This window comes from Leptosomus discolor, chromosome 13 (assembly GCF_034619465.1).
Source record: "Leptosomus discolor isolate bLepDis1 chromosome 13, bLepDis1.hap2, whole genome shotgun sequence".
Classification (NCBI taxonomy): domain Eukaryota; kingdom Metazoa; phylum Chordata; class Aves; order Leptosomiformes; family Leptosomidae; genus Leptosomus; species Leptosomus discolor.
In genome coordinates this window covers 14,935,907-14,956,092 of record NC_141403.1, presented here as the reverse complement: position 1 = coordinate 14,956,092, position 20,186 = coordinate 14,935,907, and the positions used below count along the sequence as shown (strand labels likewise).

Genomic DNA, 20,186 nt, shown 5'->3' with positions numbered 1-20,186 from the left:
CAAAATAATTAAAGGAAAAACATTTTTCCCAGATAGCCCTGGAGGAAACTTATGTGAAATCACAGCTGCCTGGAGAAGAGAAGCTCTCTCCACAAGGAATATTTAGAAAAGCCCTTGACCCCATGACAACTGTAGCACAGAAATCCGATGCTAATTGAACAATTAGGCACAGTATCTGGGGACAAAGTGAAGATTCTTTCCAACATGAATTTGAATAATTTTAGAAATCTGTAATTAGAAAAACTGCACAGGAAATGAGCTTCTTCCCTTAAATCAAACCTAGCACAAGGTCTGTATCAGAAACTGTAGTCTAGTTCCGAGACAAAAGAAAACAAAGTAATGACAAAACTTCACAGACTGGGATCAACAATTTTTCCCTGTCAAGGTCCTTACTTGTTCAGAAGCAGCTCACTAGCCGTTAGCTCATGTGTCAATGGAGGGAGAATCGTATCATTAAGTTTGTCCGTCCGACTGTCATCTGGGCTCACCATCATGAGGCTCTTAGCAGCTGAGTCATCTGGGGAGCCAAAGGGAAGGTGTTCAAAGCTGACAGCTTTGCTATAGGAAGGTGGAGCTTCTGCATTGCTATCCACAGTGGAGTACAACGGCACATCGGTATCAGGAGTATACGCAGCTCCTTCTGAACCCAGGCTATAATCTTCCACGTCCTCTTCCTCTGGCCTTGATGCAGAATGAGCTCCTTCCTCTTCGTGCTCCCCTTCTACCTCCTCTATGGTTTCTGTTGTCCCCTGACGAGAATAGAGCATAGTGACCTGCGTAGGTTCGCTGTCGGGGACGGATGAAGAGAGAGAGTTGAGGCTTACAAGGCTCACCACTGAGCGAAGTTTGTTAGTTGTACCTTTATGTAGACAGCTAAGCAACCCCATCACATTCCCAGGCCTTCAAAGTTCATATAATGTGGTAGAAAACATATCACGATCTCCTCTTACATAGATGGACCATCTGGGTCCATCTGCCCCCTGAATGACGTTGCAGTGAACTCACAGTGATTCACTGTCTTTTCACATCAGTAAAAGGCAAATTATTATCATCATCAAAAGTACCTACATCAGCTTTCTGAAAGCAGTTCAAACACTTCATGACCAGAATCAGGACTTGCTATGACATCTATTTAAAGCATGCTCCATGGTGAATGATAGGCAGCCATGGGGTTCCTTCTAAACATGATCCTTTTCACGAACACTGTACGGCTGCTGTGTACAACTAGAAAACAAGCTGAACACCCACATCAACTCTGATTCCAAGTAAAAGAACGAGTAAATTGCTAACATGGAGATTACATCCAGATTACAAAACTGTTCCAGTAATAGAGTATCTTGCTTACCTTTATTTATCTTGCTTGCCCTGTGTTCTTCAATACGGTCTTCACTTTTACCTTACCTGACTGCTTTTCTTCTGTATGTAACTATTTTTTTTTCAACTGTTCTTATTCACTCTGTTCAGTTCTCTGCTTGTTCACCTGGCTTATTCTTGGCTCTGCATGTCTATAATCACTTTCTGTCTTAATGCTCTGTACTCTGCAACAGTCTCAGCTGATGTAAGTTTATGCAGTTTGAAGATTCCAGATGGGAATCTGGACATCATAATTTAAAAAATATTTTCTTTGTTTTGCTTTCACCCTTCTCAACCCTCACAAGTATTTTTTCAACTCTCCCCTTGAACATCACTCTCTCTCTTTTTAGTCTCCACTCCAGTCCTTCTCCATAGGTTAGACAATAGGCATCAACTCAGTATCTTTTGTTACTGCATGTTCTTATATCTCAACAGAGATAAACCAGATTTCACATAGCTCCTATGAAATGAAAGGGGCCATGTTTTCACCTGAAGTATAACCTTTTAAAGAAAATGCACTGGCAAAGCCAGCTGGCACTACCATCTCCTGTCAAAATTAAAAATGAAGTTCCACCTTTTTTTCTTTTACACTGCTTTCAAACTTATTGTGGCTATGTTACATCACTTTATTTCTAGCAGACTTTTAATTAGAATGTGTAACACTACTAGTAGGACGTGTGTTTTGATGATTCATGGTAGCACTCATCCTGGTTAAAATGCACAAAACCATAAAATCCCATCATTTCAAAACTTATCGACATCAAAAATTTCTAAAACACTTTAAACACCAAAAAAGAATGATCTAATACGCCATAAAATTTTGTATTTATAATATTTATAATACTAGTTGAAACACTGTTTCCCAATGTCATATAAAACTGTTTTTTACCTGCTAAAAAGTGAGTGAATGGCTCTGAACAGTTCTCTCTTGCACTGGATATTAATATTACTCACTATCTTTTCATAGTTATTTTCCCTTTCTTAATTCCAACACCTCACAGACTGTAAATCAAGGGTAAAGTAATCAAAACGTATTTAGCAATCTTTCCTATATGAGGAAAACTAAAAATTGAAAGAGCAGGGCCAACGTTTGCCTATCTTATTTTCTAAAATTAGGCATCTAAGTCCATACTAGGATAACTGATTAGCTGAGAAACTTCATTTCCAGCTTCCAATTTTTATAAGAACAACCATCAGCTCAGTAACTCTGAAAATCAGACTCCTTTAGCTCAATAAATACAGATTTTAGCCTGGTTTTAGACAGCCAGTGAAATGTAACAGAAAAACTTTCAAAACCACACAAATTAAGGATGAAAAGCAAAACAAAACAAACCAGAATAAGAAGTGAAACAGCAAATGAGTCCTAGATTATGACCCTGACTTTGAACCTCAGAATTGTGCCACAACACAGAAGGCAGTAAAGCTTCCATTAACCATGCAAACCACTCTGTACACCACGGATCTGCAAACGCAAATCTATGTACACCGCAGTAGGTATAATGGTATGGGTAAATGAGTGAACAAAGCATGCACGAGTTAAGCACCTTGACACTATACTGCCACTGTCAGCTGATGAGGAGGACATATCCATGCTCTGCATTTTACGAAGCCTAGGTCGAGCGCGCTCACTTGTTTTAGGAACAGTGTCTGGTCCATCTAAATCATCAAGGGTTGACTGCCTTGAGAACAGCATGGTTGCTTCAGTGTAGCAGCTAGCAGCGCAAACAGTTATAAAGACAGTGTTAAATACAAATGATATTACTCTACACATGGTTCAGTAAACAAATATGCTCGCCATGCAGCAAAACAGTGACACAGAGAAAAAAGGTTCAGAGAGAAGATAAGGGTTTAGAGTCACCATGTAAACACATTTCTACCCACAGGCTGCTCATGCTCATATTCATATAGGGGCCACAGAAGGCTAATGACCATCTATTCACTATTCAAAGAGATATATAACCAACACAATGCTCTACATGCTTTCCCGGGGCACCAACCCACATATGTGAGGTGGTTTCATTTTCTTTGTTTCCCCCTGAAATTTCCAAATTCCACAAAAATGTTTTGGGAAGTACAAATTCTGTTTTATTAATGATATACTGTGCTGAACCTTTTTACACAGGTACAAGCCAATTTCCTAAAAGAGCCCTTAAAACTGAATAAGCTCATATTCCACAAATAGAAAAATAGCTGTCAGACATTGGCTAATCCTCTTTCCGAACCAAAGAGCCAAATCGGATATGTTACTTAGCCAGTAGACGCATGCCAAATACAACCTGCTCTGCATGGGACGGCTTTTATTTTGATATTTAGTAGTAAGCCCTGATGATTCTTTCCAGAAAATTTCGTTTATTTCAATCACAGCTTAAAAACTATTTCAAAATTGGTAACATGCACATCTCGAAAGAAAGAACAGATATAATAAACCCTTATCTCCTTTCCCTTATCAAATACAACAGGACACCAGAGACACACCATACATTGAGCATTTATATGTTACTGGAGAAAAGAAGAACTGGATGAGTTATGAGAAAACAAGTATATAACTAAATACAAGCACATAACATAGCAACAGGAAAGAAGCAAATACATTAATGACATATGGTAGGTAAAAGAATTATTTATCCTGTAAAAATCTTTGAAAAATACAGATGTCTATGAAATAAGCTGAGGGATCTGGTGTTTTAACAGACGCAGTGACCTGCCTGAGTCTCTCAGATAGAATGAGAGAAGAAAGGACCCCAAAACGCAGGATTTACACTCTACTTTTCTTCTTTTGAGCCCGTTTGTGTTACACCTGAGCAGCAGCAGCAGGGGATTTGCTTCCTTGGCAAGTACTATGTTTGTCCAGGGGCACAGAGAATTGGGAAAGAGGTCAGAAGAGAAGTGCAATGTCATTTTCTGTGTTACTTTGGTCTTGCTAGCTTGAAGTGAGGAAAAAAAAAATCTGCTGGCATGAAGTGACAGTTTGCAATTATTGCCTTAAGGAAAACGGGGAGGAAACCAGCAAAATATGTGGAGCAAAGAAGCAGTTATTCTTAGGCTTACAGTCACTGATGGTCTATTTTGACAGAATGGGCAGAGGCTAAAAGTATTCTTTAGTCACTGAATAGAAGAAAAGCATCACCAAGATACCAAAGGTATTGTGAAATACTTTCCTTAAAAACGGTATTAACAGCAGGGGCACCTTTGTCCTGCCAGTTCATTTGGCCAAGACCCTTTACAAGTCACTTCATTATTTCTGTGTGTGCACAAAGGCACACAAGCATCCTCCAGACAAAACCTAGAGGGCTGTCTGCATGGTGCACGGTTTTGATGAATCAGCAAATGCTGTTTCCTACAGGAACAGATCTACCCTAGAGGCCTGATTCAGCAGCATGGAAACCAGTCAGAGCTCCATCCTACCGACCAGGGGGCCATGAGGGAGGAGGCTTCCCTTTGCACATACACCTATGGAGCATAGCCAGGTGGTTGTACTATCAGTGAGGGTTTGGTGCTAAAAACAGGGAGATGGCAGCAAGTAGACAATCTGGTTTTGCAAGATTACTGTTTTGTGTGCTACAATTCTATACACGTGTTACTTTACATCTCAAGGGCTGAGTTTATTTTTCTCAATAGCAGCACCTCTTACTAAGGTGTTGAAGTATTTTAAATGAAGACACAGTTCAAAGGGAACCTTCCAAGGGCCTTAAGCAGAGCAGCCGTTGAAATCAAAGTAGCACATGCCTGTTCATATATTTTCAATGGAAGAAACGCATGCCAGCTGCCCTCTAAAACATGTAAGTTCTGACCTAGGTCCCAGAAAAATCATCGGTCCCTATTAATTCCAATAGATAAAAACATTTGCCTAGAAGTATACTTGCCCCTGCAATAATTTGGTTTAAAGCTGTTTTAAACAAAGGATGAATCATCAGAAGAATTATTGACTGAGCAGCTGCTCTGTATCCTTGAATGTCAGGAGACGTGTATGAGATGACACCTGTAGCACAGTCTGTATATTCTTTACGTACTTTAGGAGCATGCTTCCGAACATGGAGGAAATGAGAACACCAATAAAATGGAGAGATTTACACTTGGCAAAGCTGATGTTGACTCAGTCATTGACTATCACATAAATTTAATTCAAGCATATCTTCCTGCATGACTTTTCAAATCTGCGTCCTTGGAGACCTTGAAAAGCATTAGCTTCTTGAAATCATTCAAGGACCATGTATTTTAAATAGAATGTTCATTAAAAGCCCTGAGTTCAAGCAGTTTCTATAAAGTTGATCAGGTATCCATTTCAAATGGGGATATATATAGCAGAGATGTTTTTATCCTCAGTGAGCTGGAAATTTCTTACTTTATGACTTCCTTTTTGCTAAACAAATTTACCTTTCCCAGAGAGTTTATTAGTTTAAGGGGTGACTTACAAATTTTTCTGGTTTTTTTCTACCCACGGGCTAGTTACTGACTGGCATTACCTTTATGAACTACTACACCCCCCACACCTGCAAGCAAAGATTCCAAACATTTCTGATCATTCACACTCCTAAACCAGACCCAGATCCAGCCCCACTTGGGATTCTCCTTTCATCCTTTCTCCTACCTCCCAAAGCAAATGTTACTACTGCAGTACTCCCTGCCTCAAGCCCTGTTCTCCCATCTGGTGAGGGAAGCACAGATCAAAAGTGGTGTCCTTTAAACCACACTTATATGTTCACTCTTACAGGAGGGTCAGGGGCTCCCCCCTGCAGCTCCTATAAAAGCCTACACACAGGTAGAGTTGGGAACAGAATACGTTATTTGTGATGGACAAAAACGAATACAAACTGGACTGGATACAAAACCTTGGATATCCTGAAATCTGACTTAGGACCGGCATATCGCTGCTGTTCCATAATCATAGGCAAAGTCCCATAAACAGCCAATTGGTTTTAGTAAGCTCCCAACCATGTTACTGAAACTCACAAGCCGTTTAACCTAATAGCAGTTCATTTGTCAAGTGGAAACAAAGAGCAACAAATGCTCTACCATGCTAGCTCCTGATCCCTTTTGGTGGTGCTCCTCAGAGAGCCTGCTGAGGATCAACATCAGTCTCTTCGCCTCCTGGCCTACGTGAACTTTGCACTTTGCCTTTAGGATACATGAGAGTTTTTATATACAAAGAGAAACCAAACAATTACATTACAAATATCTCATTACATGTCTAGCTACTGTATAGAAGAATGACTGAGAATAAATGACAGCCCTACTACAAGACAAAATCCCACAAAGGATACTCTGCAAAACTCCTTTTAGAGCTGTATCTAGGGTAAGAACAACATCCCTGGGTAAGACTTAGAAGGGTAAACCTTGAACTTCAACAGAAATCTACAGTTCCTGCAACTGATCAGGAGGGTCGTTCTCTCTGGAAATCAGTGTCTAGAGCACTGAGCACATACCTGTCCTGTATTCCTGTAATGTAGCTCCTGTCCCAAGTGCTGAGGAATATGTAGTATTATAATGGAATTGCTTCTGTGCTTCTGCAGCCCTGTGTACTTCCAGACATGCCCATCTTACTTATGGACCTAATGTCCACTACAGAATTTTGTGTAGGGCAACTAAAGAAGGATAACTAGGATGGTGGTTAGAAACCCTCTGCCCCTTCCTAAAAGTTTTCCATTGCAACCCTAGATTCATGATCACAGGAATGCTTTAGATTTAATTAGTTGCTTTTACATTTACTGGAAATCATTACTTTATAATGTAAAATGCCTCCTTCTCTTCTTTGGGCAATTAAAAAATAACCCCACTCAATAAACTCACAGGAAGTTTAAAACATTTCACATTTCTAAAGAAGCTCATAAGCACTTTTGCAATCCCAGGAAGAGACATGCAAGGGTGCCCCAACAAACAGATGGCATTATCATTCAATCAACAGACTCATTCTTGCTTCCTCTAATTACAGGTCATTATTATTATTGTAGCAGATGTGCACATTTGTAAATGCTCTCAGTGCAAAAATATTTGATTGTTCATTACTAGAAAGAGAATTTGAGATTAGGGAAAACAGTCACAATACTGCCTTTGCTATTCCCTTGTTGATAGGTCCTGTGACATCTTCTGAGGAAAGAGAGATGACAGTAACACATGTGAAAAATTTAACTTTTTCTGTTGCAAAGCAGCTCCATAGAATCATTGACTTCTCCGAATTTGAAAAGAGATTTTAAATGCATAAGTATGCTCAAGGCAGGGTGACAAATGGGTGGTTATTCTGAAAAGATGTAAGTGGAGCTCAACAACGGATACAATCTCTTCAAAGAGGCAGAATTTATATATGAAAATGACAAGATTTGTGTTTCTTTTTTTATTATTCATTTCAGAATTGGCTTCCCTTTTCTTCTAGTTAAAGTTCTTGCTAACATGGCTGTATAATAATGATAACTTCTTCTATCTATAGAAAATAGTGCGACCAAAAACTATTTAATGAAAGCAGGACTGATCTTACTATTCTTTCTTTATGTGAGCCTGAACTTTGTGGAGTTAAATTCTGCCCTGCAGATATCCAAGTGGCTCTGAGTGAACTGGTAATAGAATTTGGATTTACATTCTTCTCAGGTCATCTGACTCCTGTAAAACTTTGAGACAAAACACAAAGGTGTTGCTTAGTTGGATAGCTAGCCACCAAGAAAGATTTGCTCGGATTTGGTGTTTTTACTGGAGTGAACCTCTCCAAGGCCAGTGCTCACGCTGGGGAGCAATTTGTGAAGATTTTCTCAAAGCATAGTACTCACAGGCACTCTTTTACACTTGCTTTTCAGTAACATCAGAAGGGAAATCAAGCCCTCGTAATTTTCAGTCTGCTAACATCCACCCATATGTCATTAGTAAAAGCTAAGCATAATTTACTGTACACAGAAGCTACCGAGTTTGCTGTGAGTATCAAACACAATATGATACTGCCAAACTTCAGAGGAGAACAGGACACAGCAGAATGCAATGGATTACGAAACAGCTGGATTTCCAAAGCCCTCCCTTCTCCCCCTCATGTTGGAGAATTTCTGCAGTCTCTTAAAAGTCAAGAACACCAGGGACACAGTGGGAACAGGCTGCCTCTGCAAGAGAAGGAAGTGAATGTGTGTGCCTCTGTGTGCACGGAGCAGCAGGAGCATGCAGTAGTTTTGGCAAGGGACTTGGTGGCATCCGTCTTCAGAAAAGAACAAAGAAGGTGGTTCTCCTGAATTAGTATGGGGATTTGATTCACAAACTTTGTAGCTCTGCTGGACTGTAATCATAGCAGTTAGGAAACCAGGCTTTTCAGATGATCTTTGCCCTGTGTGTATGAGAGGGGGATTTTGTTCTCTCAAATCCAGAATCTCTCTCAATGCAAAGCCTTTTTTTGATTTGTGAGCAACAAACCAAATTTTACTTCACAAAGACAAAATATTCACAATGAATGATTGCTCCCCAAACTCCACACCTCAATTCCTAAAACATTATCCCGTAAGCATCCTCAGCAGGCCCTTATTTTCCATTACTTTTTAACAAGATCAGAACCCCTGTCAATGACTCCTAATTCTAGGGGAAACAGAAAGCAGTGGGGTAGTCATGCAGTGGAAAAGGAGTTAAGTCAACAACTGAGTCCACCACTATAAAGAAATAGTAACATATAGCAGTTTTCTGTACTAAAATAGCATCAGTAAGTCAAAAAGAGGATTAAATATTGATTAGAAAGTTCATCAGTACTCAGACATTATCTAAAATTATATCTACTGTGTGATCTACCTTTCACAAAATAAAATTAATTCAATACCTGGAGATACTGTCACGTGAAGCTGCTGAATCTAAACTATCCATTCTTTCAGATGCTTGCAAACCAGAAGCTTGACAGGGATTTTTATCAATTGAGTCCAGTCCTGACTCCTTAGAAAGTTTCATCATGTGGTTCTGGTAATACATATGGATGCTCTCCCGCGTTGGAACATTTCCCTGTGGAAGAGAGTAGAGGTAGAGGTACACGGCAGAGGGTAGGTGTATTCTTTGAGGAAGTGGCTGCTTCTGTCATTTGGCGATGAACAAATGAAGGACTGTGCAAACAGCTTCCTAGTAAATAGTAACCTCCCAATACTTGTTCCTTTTCAGAGTGCAAGTCAGATTCTGACTTAAATTACCATGGCACAAAGTGTTGGGTTTTCAAGCAAAGCTGGAGCAATGCAAGCAGTTTCAGGCTATGTATACCCAACAAAACTCTGACGGATGGACTGCATGAAAATGGTGTGTGGGCTGGGACCATGACTCAAACTGTACTCAAGCAACTTTTGAGTTATCTCTTTTAGACAGCTTCACAGACCCTGAGAACAATCATACATCTTACTAGTGGTCAGCAGCAGCTTTTTAAAACAGAAAAAGAAAGAAGCAGGTCATGTACAAACTGATCTCGATTTTCATTAGTGTCCTCAAATCAGAATTTATTAATGAAGTATGGATACAGTTGGAAAACCATGAAAAATACACGGAAGACCTTTACTCTTTCTCTGTGACTTCAAGATCAAGCAAGTTCATGAAAGCACGGTTTTATTACCTGTCAGCCCAGATCTGGGCATGGAATCAAATCTTTCTGGCTATGATATTGCAATCAGAATTCTAAAGGCACATCATAAGAATAAAACTGAAAATTTTACAGCCTGTTCTTAGGCGGAAACACATCCAACTCATTCCACTAGTAGTTGCATTGACTTCAGAAGATACACTGAAAGAGACGATTGCTGTTCTTGAACAGTCATTTTTCCGACTTCTAATGAAGCCTTATGCAAGGACTTTTTCCAGCTAAAATAATAAAGGCACTCCAAAATACTGCCTGTATTCCCCTTACTAATATTATTAGTTACTAGTATTTCAACTTCGGTCCTCTACACTGTCCCAAATCTAAAATTTTAAAAATCTGAAGTTTTGTGGGGAAAAAAAAAATAAAAATCTTAAGAACAAAATCTGAAACTCAGGTTTTTAATTAGGTTTGTTTGTATATAAGCTGTGTTGCTTCTGCAGTGATAAATGTTTGTGCCATCATGACAGCCTGCCTCTGAAATTATGGCACATGCTATGTTCTAACTCTGCTGCAGGCCTGGGATAAAGGACAAGATGTGACAGCAAAAGTGCCCCACAGCTGATGGTGGACTCAATTTCAGTCTCTTCTGTAGCTGGAAGAGAGACCAAAGGAACTTCATACATCAGGTTAACTGTCCCCAACTCCACATCGGACAAAGAAACACGTCACCATGATGGCTTCAGTGAGAGCCTCCTTTCTTGGGCAGCAAGGACAGGCATGGGGATGCTACAGAGGAATTGATGATTCTGATGTTCGTGGGTACCAATTTTTCACAGAAGAGGCGAGAAAGATCCTAGAAAAAGTCCTGAAGTTTAAAGCTGCGGAAATTCTCGGAAAGACCCTAGTACCAGAAGATTTAGGATTGAAGGAGGATATATGAGCCTATACAAGGACATATGGGCTCTGTAGTAAGCAAAATAGCATCAGGCTGCTGGCAACATGAAATCTAAATAAATAAATGAATAAATCTATTTGGAACAAAGGATAGGAAAAACTCAATATAGCTGAGGTGAGAAGTAGCAAGGAATGATCAAAATAAGGTCGCAAATAAGCAATGGCCATGAAAAGGCAGTTAGCCTGGCTTCTGCATAAATGTTAAAACTCTAAACTCAGGGGTGGTGAGAAAGAATCATGTGATTTTCAGTGAGGATGCTGAAATAGCAGGGACTTCAGAGACCTGGGGCAAAAAGAAGTGTCACTACAATGCAGTACAAATTTTATAGGAAGGATGGAGTGGAAGATAGCTGGAGAAATCAGTGGTATGGGTCAAAAAGCATAAAGTCTAAAAAATTAGTAAATTCACTGTGCCAGGATTATCACAGAGTCTCTGTGCATGGACTTGAACCAATTAATATTGAAAAAGTATAGTATGAAGGCTTGATTTTTGACCATCAAACCAGGAGTGCACTAGTGCCTGTCAAATATTAAGGAAGATTACAGAAGGTGCCATCAAAATAATAATGTACAATAACTCAAGTTAATTTTCAAATGTACTTATGTAGAAAAGGTAAATATCACGAAAGAACCTGCAAGCACATACACACACAAGCCACCAGAATGGAAAAGACCAGGAGGAAGAAGCAAGAAGACATCCTTCAAGAAATGAAAGTCATGAGGAAAAACAAACAAGAATGAACTTTCTAGACTTAAATATAAAATTTCAGCAAATTAAACCAGAAGAGATTCTGAGGAATAACTTGCTAAAATAAAAAAAAATCTGATAACAAAAACATTTTCAAGAATATCATAGGAATCAGCTGCCAGAAAGCCAGAGTATCAACAGGTGATTAAGGCATAAAGAAGTGTAAGGGAGTTACGGCAACAGGACAAGAAAAGACTGAATTTTTTGTATCCCTCTTTGCTGCAGAAAAAAGTCATCAATGGAATAATTTAAATCCCATGGAATACCTGGAATAATTACTTTATAAAAGACAAGTCTGAGAACAAAACAATAAACTGAGCACTGAGAAGAAGGTGATCACCCAAGAGCTCTGCAGGAACCAATGGATGAAACAATGCTGGGGAAGAGAAGGTAACACCAATCCTTAAACATGGCTTCAGGAATGATCCTTGTAAGAAATTAAGCAAGTGGTCATGAAATAAAGCAGACTGCATCTATCTCTTGTACTCATCCTCCAGTAAAAGACCAGAGACAAAGGACACGAACAAACATTTTTTTCTTTACAAAGGAAGGAGGTCATTGACTGGATCCCCCAAGGAGTTTTACCGTCCAGCATATTCAGAAATAACCTGTGTAAAGGAGGAAAACAGTGATGTGATAAAGTTTGCAGATGAAAAAAAAAGTGTAAAGTTGACTGCAGAACTACTGAAGAACTTGATAAAACTGAGTGACTTGGTTAAAAATGAAAAGCAATGGGAAAAATAACCTAAATTGTATACAGATGGACAGTCTTTACGGCAGCTTTTGTTAGCTTTAAAGGCCTTGGATGCAGAGTGTAAACTCTGCTGAAAACAGGCAGCATTCACTAAAAAATCAAAGCAGCTTGATTGTTAGAACCTACTAGGAAAGCAAAAGAAAACACATCATTCTCCTGTATAAACCTGTGATTCACTCACACCTTGGATGCATAGTTCTGGTCACCCAGTCTTAATGAGGCCATGTTAAAACTGGAGATTGTATGAAGAAGGACAATAATGATGATTGGAGGCACTGGATGGACTCCATGTGAAGAGAGGCTAAAATAAAGGGACTTTTTAACTTGGAAAAGAATTACTGAGGAGGAGAATCCATGCAGATTTACACAACCAGAAACGGCAGAGGAAAATGGAATACATCTCTGACCTACAGGAGACCACAAAATGATCAGAAAGTGCATTTAAAATTAACAAGAGGAAGTACTCTTAAACACCCCATATGGAATGAAACTACAGAACTCGCATACTGTAGGGTCTTCTTGAAGCCAACATTAAAAATAGATTAAAAAAAGACTAGCCAAACTCCAACAATATAGATTCATTGGTACTATTGAACATAATGATCCAGATGCAATTTCTGGCTTAGGGTGCCCCAAACCATCCATTGCCACAAGCTGGGACATGTTCCAAAGAAGGATTTACTCTGAATATGCCACATTTCTTTTGCTCTGTTTTTTGTTGTTGTTATTTTAAATTTATTTACTTGCTATTATTATTATTATTATCCGCTTACTCTTGGACACCTTCGGGGAAAGTAACTAAACACTAACACCGAAGTAGCCCTCTCTTCAAGCTCAGTGCCTCCTGGCCAGACTGGGTGCAGACTCCCTCTGACCAGGAAAGCCTGCCTCTTGAGCCTCCTGGGGCCACGGGCAGCCTGCTTGTTGTGCCGGCAGATGTCAACAGTGGCTGGGCAGTATGGGGCTTTATTAAGGTCAAGAGTACTGATGTGTTGTTGACCTTTTCAACCTATTCATCTTAGAGACAGTCTGCAGATTTAATAAAAACTGTAAAGATCAAAAAATGAGGCTTCTGTGCCAGGTTTCCAGAAATATTTGGATAGCTAGTGACATATGCAAAAATAACCGTCCTTAAAAGGAGAGCTTTATTCAACTCCAAGGTATCACCTACTTCCATTTTGAAGATCCAAATACATCTCTAGTTACACCATCAACACTGATCTTTGATAATAACAGGTTTTACTAATATGTAACTAGTTTGTGGAGGACTGCATAGCTTCACTGTGAGTGAAGAAAATGATGCCTGTATGTTGTCAGTCATTTCCAAGGCAAGTTGGTCTACAAAAAGACTGAAATATGCAGACTGAGGTAGTTTTTGAGCTGTTTAAAATGCCATGCCTTCTCCTCTCAACTTGAATCTATGCTGTCTTCTCAAAACCACACTTTATCACTGGAGTGTTCCAGTCAAATCCTTATATCAAACTCTCAAAGAATTATTTGTCCAATAATTTGTTTTGTGTACAGATAACAAATCAATAAATTTATTATTATTTGTATATTTATAAAGCAGCAAGCAGTAAAAGAATCCAGACCTATTTTTAAAATGCACGTATAAGTGAGACTTGTATAATTTTTCTCCTTAACACAGTGATCTCAAAAGACAACCTTTCATTTTTCACTGAGCTGGAAATGGCATTAGCAGACAAAAAAGACCAAAGGCGCTACCTTCTTAATCTCCCTGGTCAGCATACAGCGCTCAATTCTTAGCACGGTAGAGATATCGATGTGTTCTCTTGAGATGGAATTAAGCCAAGCTGTAAAACTGTCTATTGTTGCCAGGAAAAGGACCCAAGTGAACTTCAAGATATTAAATATCCTCTTGATGATGTTATCTAAGGGAAAGGAAAAGTAACAGAGTTAATGAATGCAAATATTTTTCATTGTATTTCTGCTTGGCGTTAGATTAATTTTTTCTTTATTGTCCAATAATAATAATCCAGGCTGCAAGACCCTGCCATAGCAAGGAATCTCTGAAGATGGCTGGAGGCCTTTTGGCTGTCTGGGCCATTTTCTTGCCTGTATGTCTAGGCTTATCATCTGGAATCCCTTTTCCACCCTGGAACTCCCTGGTCCTGCAGTCACTAGTCGTATAAACAGTCCCTGATGTTAGAGAGGCTCTGTATGCGCAGGTCTGCAAAATGAAACCCAAAGATTTGGGCATCTCCTGAAGGCTATTCAACACCCCCAGCTCCTGTGATCTCAACAGCTGCTCAGTCAGCATGTTGAGCTGGACCCCTGACCTGTCTATTTACCTGTGTGCGTTTCTCTCTGCACAGTTTGCCTTATGTGCTTGAACCCTGCTTAGCTGAGTTCTAAAGTCTAACCTGCCTAAACAGTCTTTGACTATCTCCCAGTTCTCCAGCCACCTAAACACACCTCCCTGTATCTGCTGTTTCCAAAGCCTCTCTTTTTTTAAACAGGCTGCACTGTGTCATCAGTGATCTCAGAACAACTAGCTCAACTAGGACAAATCATATAAATCATTTATAAAACATTAATCTTGCACCATTTTGCCAAAACAGTACACTTTCCCATGAGTAGGGCTTATGGGTTTATACCAACAATAGTAGCTTTATTTTGCTCAACACAGCTATCTTATGTTCATTTCTCTTTTCAGTAGTTCCTTTAGCATTAGCAACTGCATTTATCACCCAAAAAGCAGCACTTTCAGCTTATTTTTCTTCCACTCATAAACATACACACCACACTACAGTTCTTAGTGTTGCACAAATACTAATATTTCTTTCCAGCTAGCCAGTTCCAGAGCCAGTTGTCCCTGCTACGCTGCAAATCCCATAGCACTAGCTATAAAGATCAATTTTAGAGCAATCAGCCTAAGCAATAATAAACAACTGTCAATAATCTGCTACACAGGGACAAAATGTTTGAAGTAGATACCAAGGAGCCAACCTATGCACTAAAGCGTGATGGTTTCAACGACGTCACTTCTTAGCTGTACCACAAGATGGCATGCAAAACTTTGTGCAGTGCACATTCACTCCTTACCAAGAACATGCGCCTCTCTCTGGGCGCACAGGCAGGGCTGTATGCCCATACGTGTCGAGAGAAAAATAAGGAAAAAAACCCTTAGTGGTACATTCCTGTAAAGTAGTTGCTGAAATGGCAGTATGTACCATTTACCTGAGCGATGCCATGGAATGGTCTGGCATCTCTGGGCGTAAAAGCATTTAGTCTCCTTCACTTGGTCATACAATTATTTCAATAATATTTTGCCCTTTTTTTTCAGGCTTTTTCTATGTCATTTAGAATTGGAGGTATTTTATGATTTATCTACTTAAATTTAATTCACTCATATTTCAACGTGCAGGTCTTGAAGCTATGGAAATCTTGCCACTGGAAATTAAATGTAAGGCCATTTCTACTTCAAGAAGCATTCATTTCCTTTGAATTCCAGATAATATCATGAATAGGTTAAAAGGAAACATAGCACTCATACACAAAAATATACAACATGTTCTTGTTTAACCTACACCCTTCCTCTCCAATACATAATTTTTGCTACTGACTTCAGGAGAATCACAGCTCTTGGGTTAAAATTATCTTTACTATTGACCGCCACTAGCGTGCCATAGTCTTACCACAGTGCTTTGCCAAGCACTTCCAGTTTAATCTGAAAGGTCATTTTTCTCTCTGGGGTGGAGGTGATTTAGTATACATTTTTAATGATGCTGTAGTTGTTCTGGCGGCCTTGCTGTTCTCCAAAACTTTTAAAAAATAATCTTTTGGGGATCGATTGCACCTAAACATCTTCAAAAAGGGAAACAAATGTTTATTTTCTGCAAAGACTGTTATTCCAACTTGAAGGGTCAAATGCAGTGAAGGCTTCTCTCTGCCTGACAGTGTGAGACAGGATTTGACCTAGGGTTAATAATGATACTAACACTTCATTAACTATTACTGCTTAATTTTTCCAACCATCGTCTTTGACAAATTTTACCTAGAATGTCAAAGTATTTCAACTAAAACATAAAGCATCTTAAATTGACTATCTCCAATATAAATTAATTATACACCTCCTTCTCTTTCCCTAACTCCTATGTAGCACCAACAGTATTTCCCTAGAGATGCATTTGATTCACTTCAGTGTTTTAACACAAGTAACTGCATCGTCAGTAAGTAACAAACAAAAAAGCCTGCAAAACCCCACCAACCCCCGCCATAGCACTGCAACTCTTCTATTTGAGACCACTGCTCTTGTGAGGAGGAAATGACATTTCCCATATCCTTGCAACATCTTCTACCCTGTGGCTCAGTCAGGGATACAATTCTAACTGGAACTATGGGAAAGAACCAATTTTAAATAAAGAAGAAAAATAGCTTTTGAAGACAAAGTCTCACTCAAGGTGAGCCATGGTGAAGACTTATTTAAGAGAAGAGTCTGTTTTCTTCTTTTACTCCACTTTGAAACATAGAGCCAAGCTTAGATTTATGATCTATTACACTTCTTTATAAGAAAACCCTCAATATGGGTAAGATCTTGCAAACTACTGGCATTTCTTCTGCGTGTGCAGAGCATCCTTAAGTCTAATTATGAATGAGAATATGTAAGACTGGGAAAATCCCACTTTTTTAGAGGAGATTATTGCACCTTGCTGAACAGGTGGGTACCTGACAAAAGCATTGTATTAACCTTGCTAAAACACACTGAAAAAACACAAGGTCTTTGTGCTAAGAATAACATTTCAGACATTCAAAATCAATGGAGATTTTAACACAGTGCTGTACGCAATCAGGACTGTAAGCTAAGCTTAGGTGTAAGCTGTCCTGTAAGTAAAATACACACCAAGTGATCAAGTCTGAGCCTGCAGAGATATTTACTAAAGTGCGTAGAGAATGAGTGCAGTAGATAATAATCCAGAAGTAGAAGCTCCTATGCCCAAGACTTGCAAATCTGGAAACTGACAACCTGAAAGTAGTTAGAAAGTTCTCACTGCACAGGTTAGAGCAGATTTTGTGGCTTTTACACAACCTGGGATCACTGTAATGCTGTCTCTGTGATATACCACTTATGTCACCAGTCACAACTGCATTGTAACAGCAGAGAAACACTTTTTCTGCCTTCATACCTGGTCCATCAGATTTCTTCTTGGCAGGTTCCTCTTCACTATCTTCACAGTCCGCATCAGTACCGCCTGTTGAAAACAATGAGCAGAACAGTGAGTGTTACACCTACAGAAGTGGGGGTGCGATTGCCATTCAAGCTAGAAAATACTACAGTTACTACGCAGTAGTGACTGGTTCCTCAGGAAGCACATTTCCATTTCTAAAGGAGCCAAGTGAGGGGACAACCCTGACAGCAAAGGTGTTCACGGATGACCGACCCTTTCTTGTAATTTGCAGTAGCACTTTTGTACTAGGTAGGCTGCTGAGAAAGATCATCTGTTGGTGTAAACCCAGGCAATTTCACAGCCCCACTGCCTCCAGCCTCAGCAGCCTCACCTTCCGCTGACTTGCGCTCAAGCTCATTTCTTCGGCTTCTGCAAAGGGCAGCCTGAGGAGCGCTCTGATCTCCTGTCTCTGCCCCAGCAAACCCAATGAATTGAGGGGGACCTTCAGGTTGACACAAAGTGGCAGAGCTGGTTTGAAACTACCACGTGCTTTTATTTAGGCCTGCAGCAGAACAGTGATGTAGAGTCGCAGGCAGAACCGAAGGACAGATGAATGACTCTTCTTCTATCTAATATCCATTAACTACAGCTACAGGTTCAGTGGCAGCAGTAAAATTAAAAAGCTCCCTCTTTTTGAAAATGCTAAATGGAGGAAAAGTCCACCTCATTCAGCCCCAACTATATTGACCAGAAAAGCTTCTGAATTTCTGTTTTCTTCTCTTGTTTAAAAAAAGTTATAAACTTTTCAGAGGCACAAATGATTTTACAGTGCCAGTAAAACCCTATTAACATTTGTATGTCTTCCTTTCACTACCTGCTGAATTCACTGTGAATTTAGTGGTTCATGGATATTTGGGTTCCTCAGTAAGTACAGCATGGAAACTGAAAAGCATTTCTTGACATTCTTCCCCATCAACTCAAGCTTCTTTAGGGAACAATACAGGAAAGGTGTCAAAAAGAAACAATATGTGGCTATTTCATCGAATTTTCCTTACATCCACTCAAACTACAGCTCTTCAGGAACTTGCTCAAGAAATAGTTCTTTAACATAAAACATAACTCTGTCACATGCAAAACTTTCCCTGGGAATACACATGAATTTATCATCAAAATGAGAGACTTTGAGCAATCCTAGAAAAACATGGAGAGTAAGCTAAAGGTTTTTATGAGGTGAGGGAGAGAAAGGGTAATGTCCTTGCTCTGCCTGATTCTGGCCAAACACTTGGCATTTACACTCCCATATTCTGGAGAAATGCTGTTAACTACCAGGGTATTGGCTTTACAGGGTTACGGCTTTCTCTTGCAAGTACTCTACTTCCACAAAAGTTTTAATATATTTGATGTTTTTTGCAATGGGATGGGTCTTCCTATTTGACAAAAGTTCTGGGCATGTGTCTTGCAACTCCATGGAAAAAAATATATATCCTCTGTTCCCCATTATCTCCCCCAATGTGCACTGTGTAGAATGACAGGACACAGCTATGGCTGGCCTTGTCATGGGCCGGGGCAGGGAGAGACAACAAGATGTTTTTCCAGTTCTTAGCCAGAACTGAGAGCACTTGTCCTCCAAAACTCAGGAACAACAGGCAGTCTAGTTAACACCATGTTTTTTCAAACACAAAAGTCTACCTACCATCCCCAGATCCTTTTCGCCTTCGCTTCTCCTCTTTGCCAAAACTTTTCTTCTCTTTGCGCCTCTGCCGTAATGCTGTTTTTGGGTCAGTAATCCAGGCCTGATAAACAAACTGGAAGGAACAAACCCATTTATTTCAAGGTTCTTCATGTTTTGAAAGTAAGCCACAGAATAAGCCACAAGTGGGACTATACAGTCTGAGTGAACGCATTCAGATCTGCAGGGGTAAGGAAATATTTTGAATCCCAAATCAAACACCTCCCCTGCAGATCTGCTGAGTTTTCATGGGCTATTTTTACAAGCATAAAACCAAATGTGAAAACACTTGTGGGTGAACCAAGTTTCATTAGAACCCACAAAAATTCATGCTCTGAACTTTGGGAATTAATACCCTGTTGTGTACACGGGCTACTTCACCTGAATCTCTCCATTTAATTCTGTATTTCTACTTTATCATTTTGCAGGCAACATGCAGAGTAATGGAAACTTTAAGACAAAGTGCTGCAATCAACTAACTAAAGCATTAAAAGATGTGGTGATATCTCAGTACAGGTATTTGCGCTTGTACTTTTTTCATATGTTAGGTACTTTTTTCCCCTCCGCAGATCCTAGAGTAACATTTACAGATTTGTTATTTACGCACAGTCCCAAACCTGCCAGTCAGGGATTCCTCAAATTCCATCCTGATTTTGACAATGGCTCCCTTTGTTGCTTCAGATAAGTCATGAATCCTTCTGCTACTGTTTTTCCAGTTGTAAAATGAAGACATTACTGTCTTATGCATTATGTCAATGTGCTGACACTACTTACCTAAATATCAAGGGGTTTTATGGGGCCAAACCCTGCCCACAGCACTCACTCAGATCAACAGTCTGTTGACCTGTATGACTACATGAAGCACGGAATTGGCTCAAAGTATTTATAAATGCTATAGCAGTGAAAAAAAAATAAAAAGCTTAAGCTGTGAAGGAAGTTTACAGAAAAAAAGCATTAACACTCCTGTCTTTTTACCCTATACGACATAAACTGAATAACAGAAACTAAAGTAA

General features: G+C 39.5%; 1 protein-coding gene across 1 annotated transcript in view; it reads right to left on the bottom strand.

Moving 5' to 3' along the window:
- Nucleotides 1-20,186, bottom strand: part of PIEZO2 (piezo type mechanosensitive ion channel component 2) — a 312,801-nt gene that overhangs the window by 23,205 nt on the left and 269,410 nt on the right. The window contains exons 35-40 of the mRNA XM_086472533.1: nt 19,138-19,249; nt 17,463-17,528; nt 14,041-14,207; nt 9,128-9,303; nt 2,898-3,065; nt 394-786 (exon numbers count right to left, since the gene is read on the bottom strand). Coding sequence (XP_086328659.1) covers nt 394-786; nt 2,898-3,065; nt 9,128-9,303; nt 14,041-14,207; nt 17,463-17,528; nt 19,138-19,249 — 1,082 coding nt within the window. The remainder of the gene's footprint in view (nt 1-393; nt 787-2,897; nt 3,066-9,127; nt 9,304-14,040; nt 14,208-17,462; nt 17,529-19,137; nt 19,250-20,186) is intronic.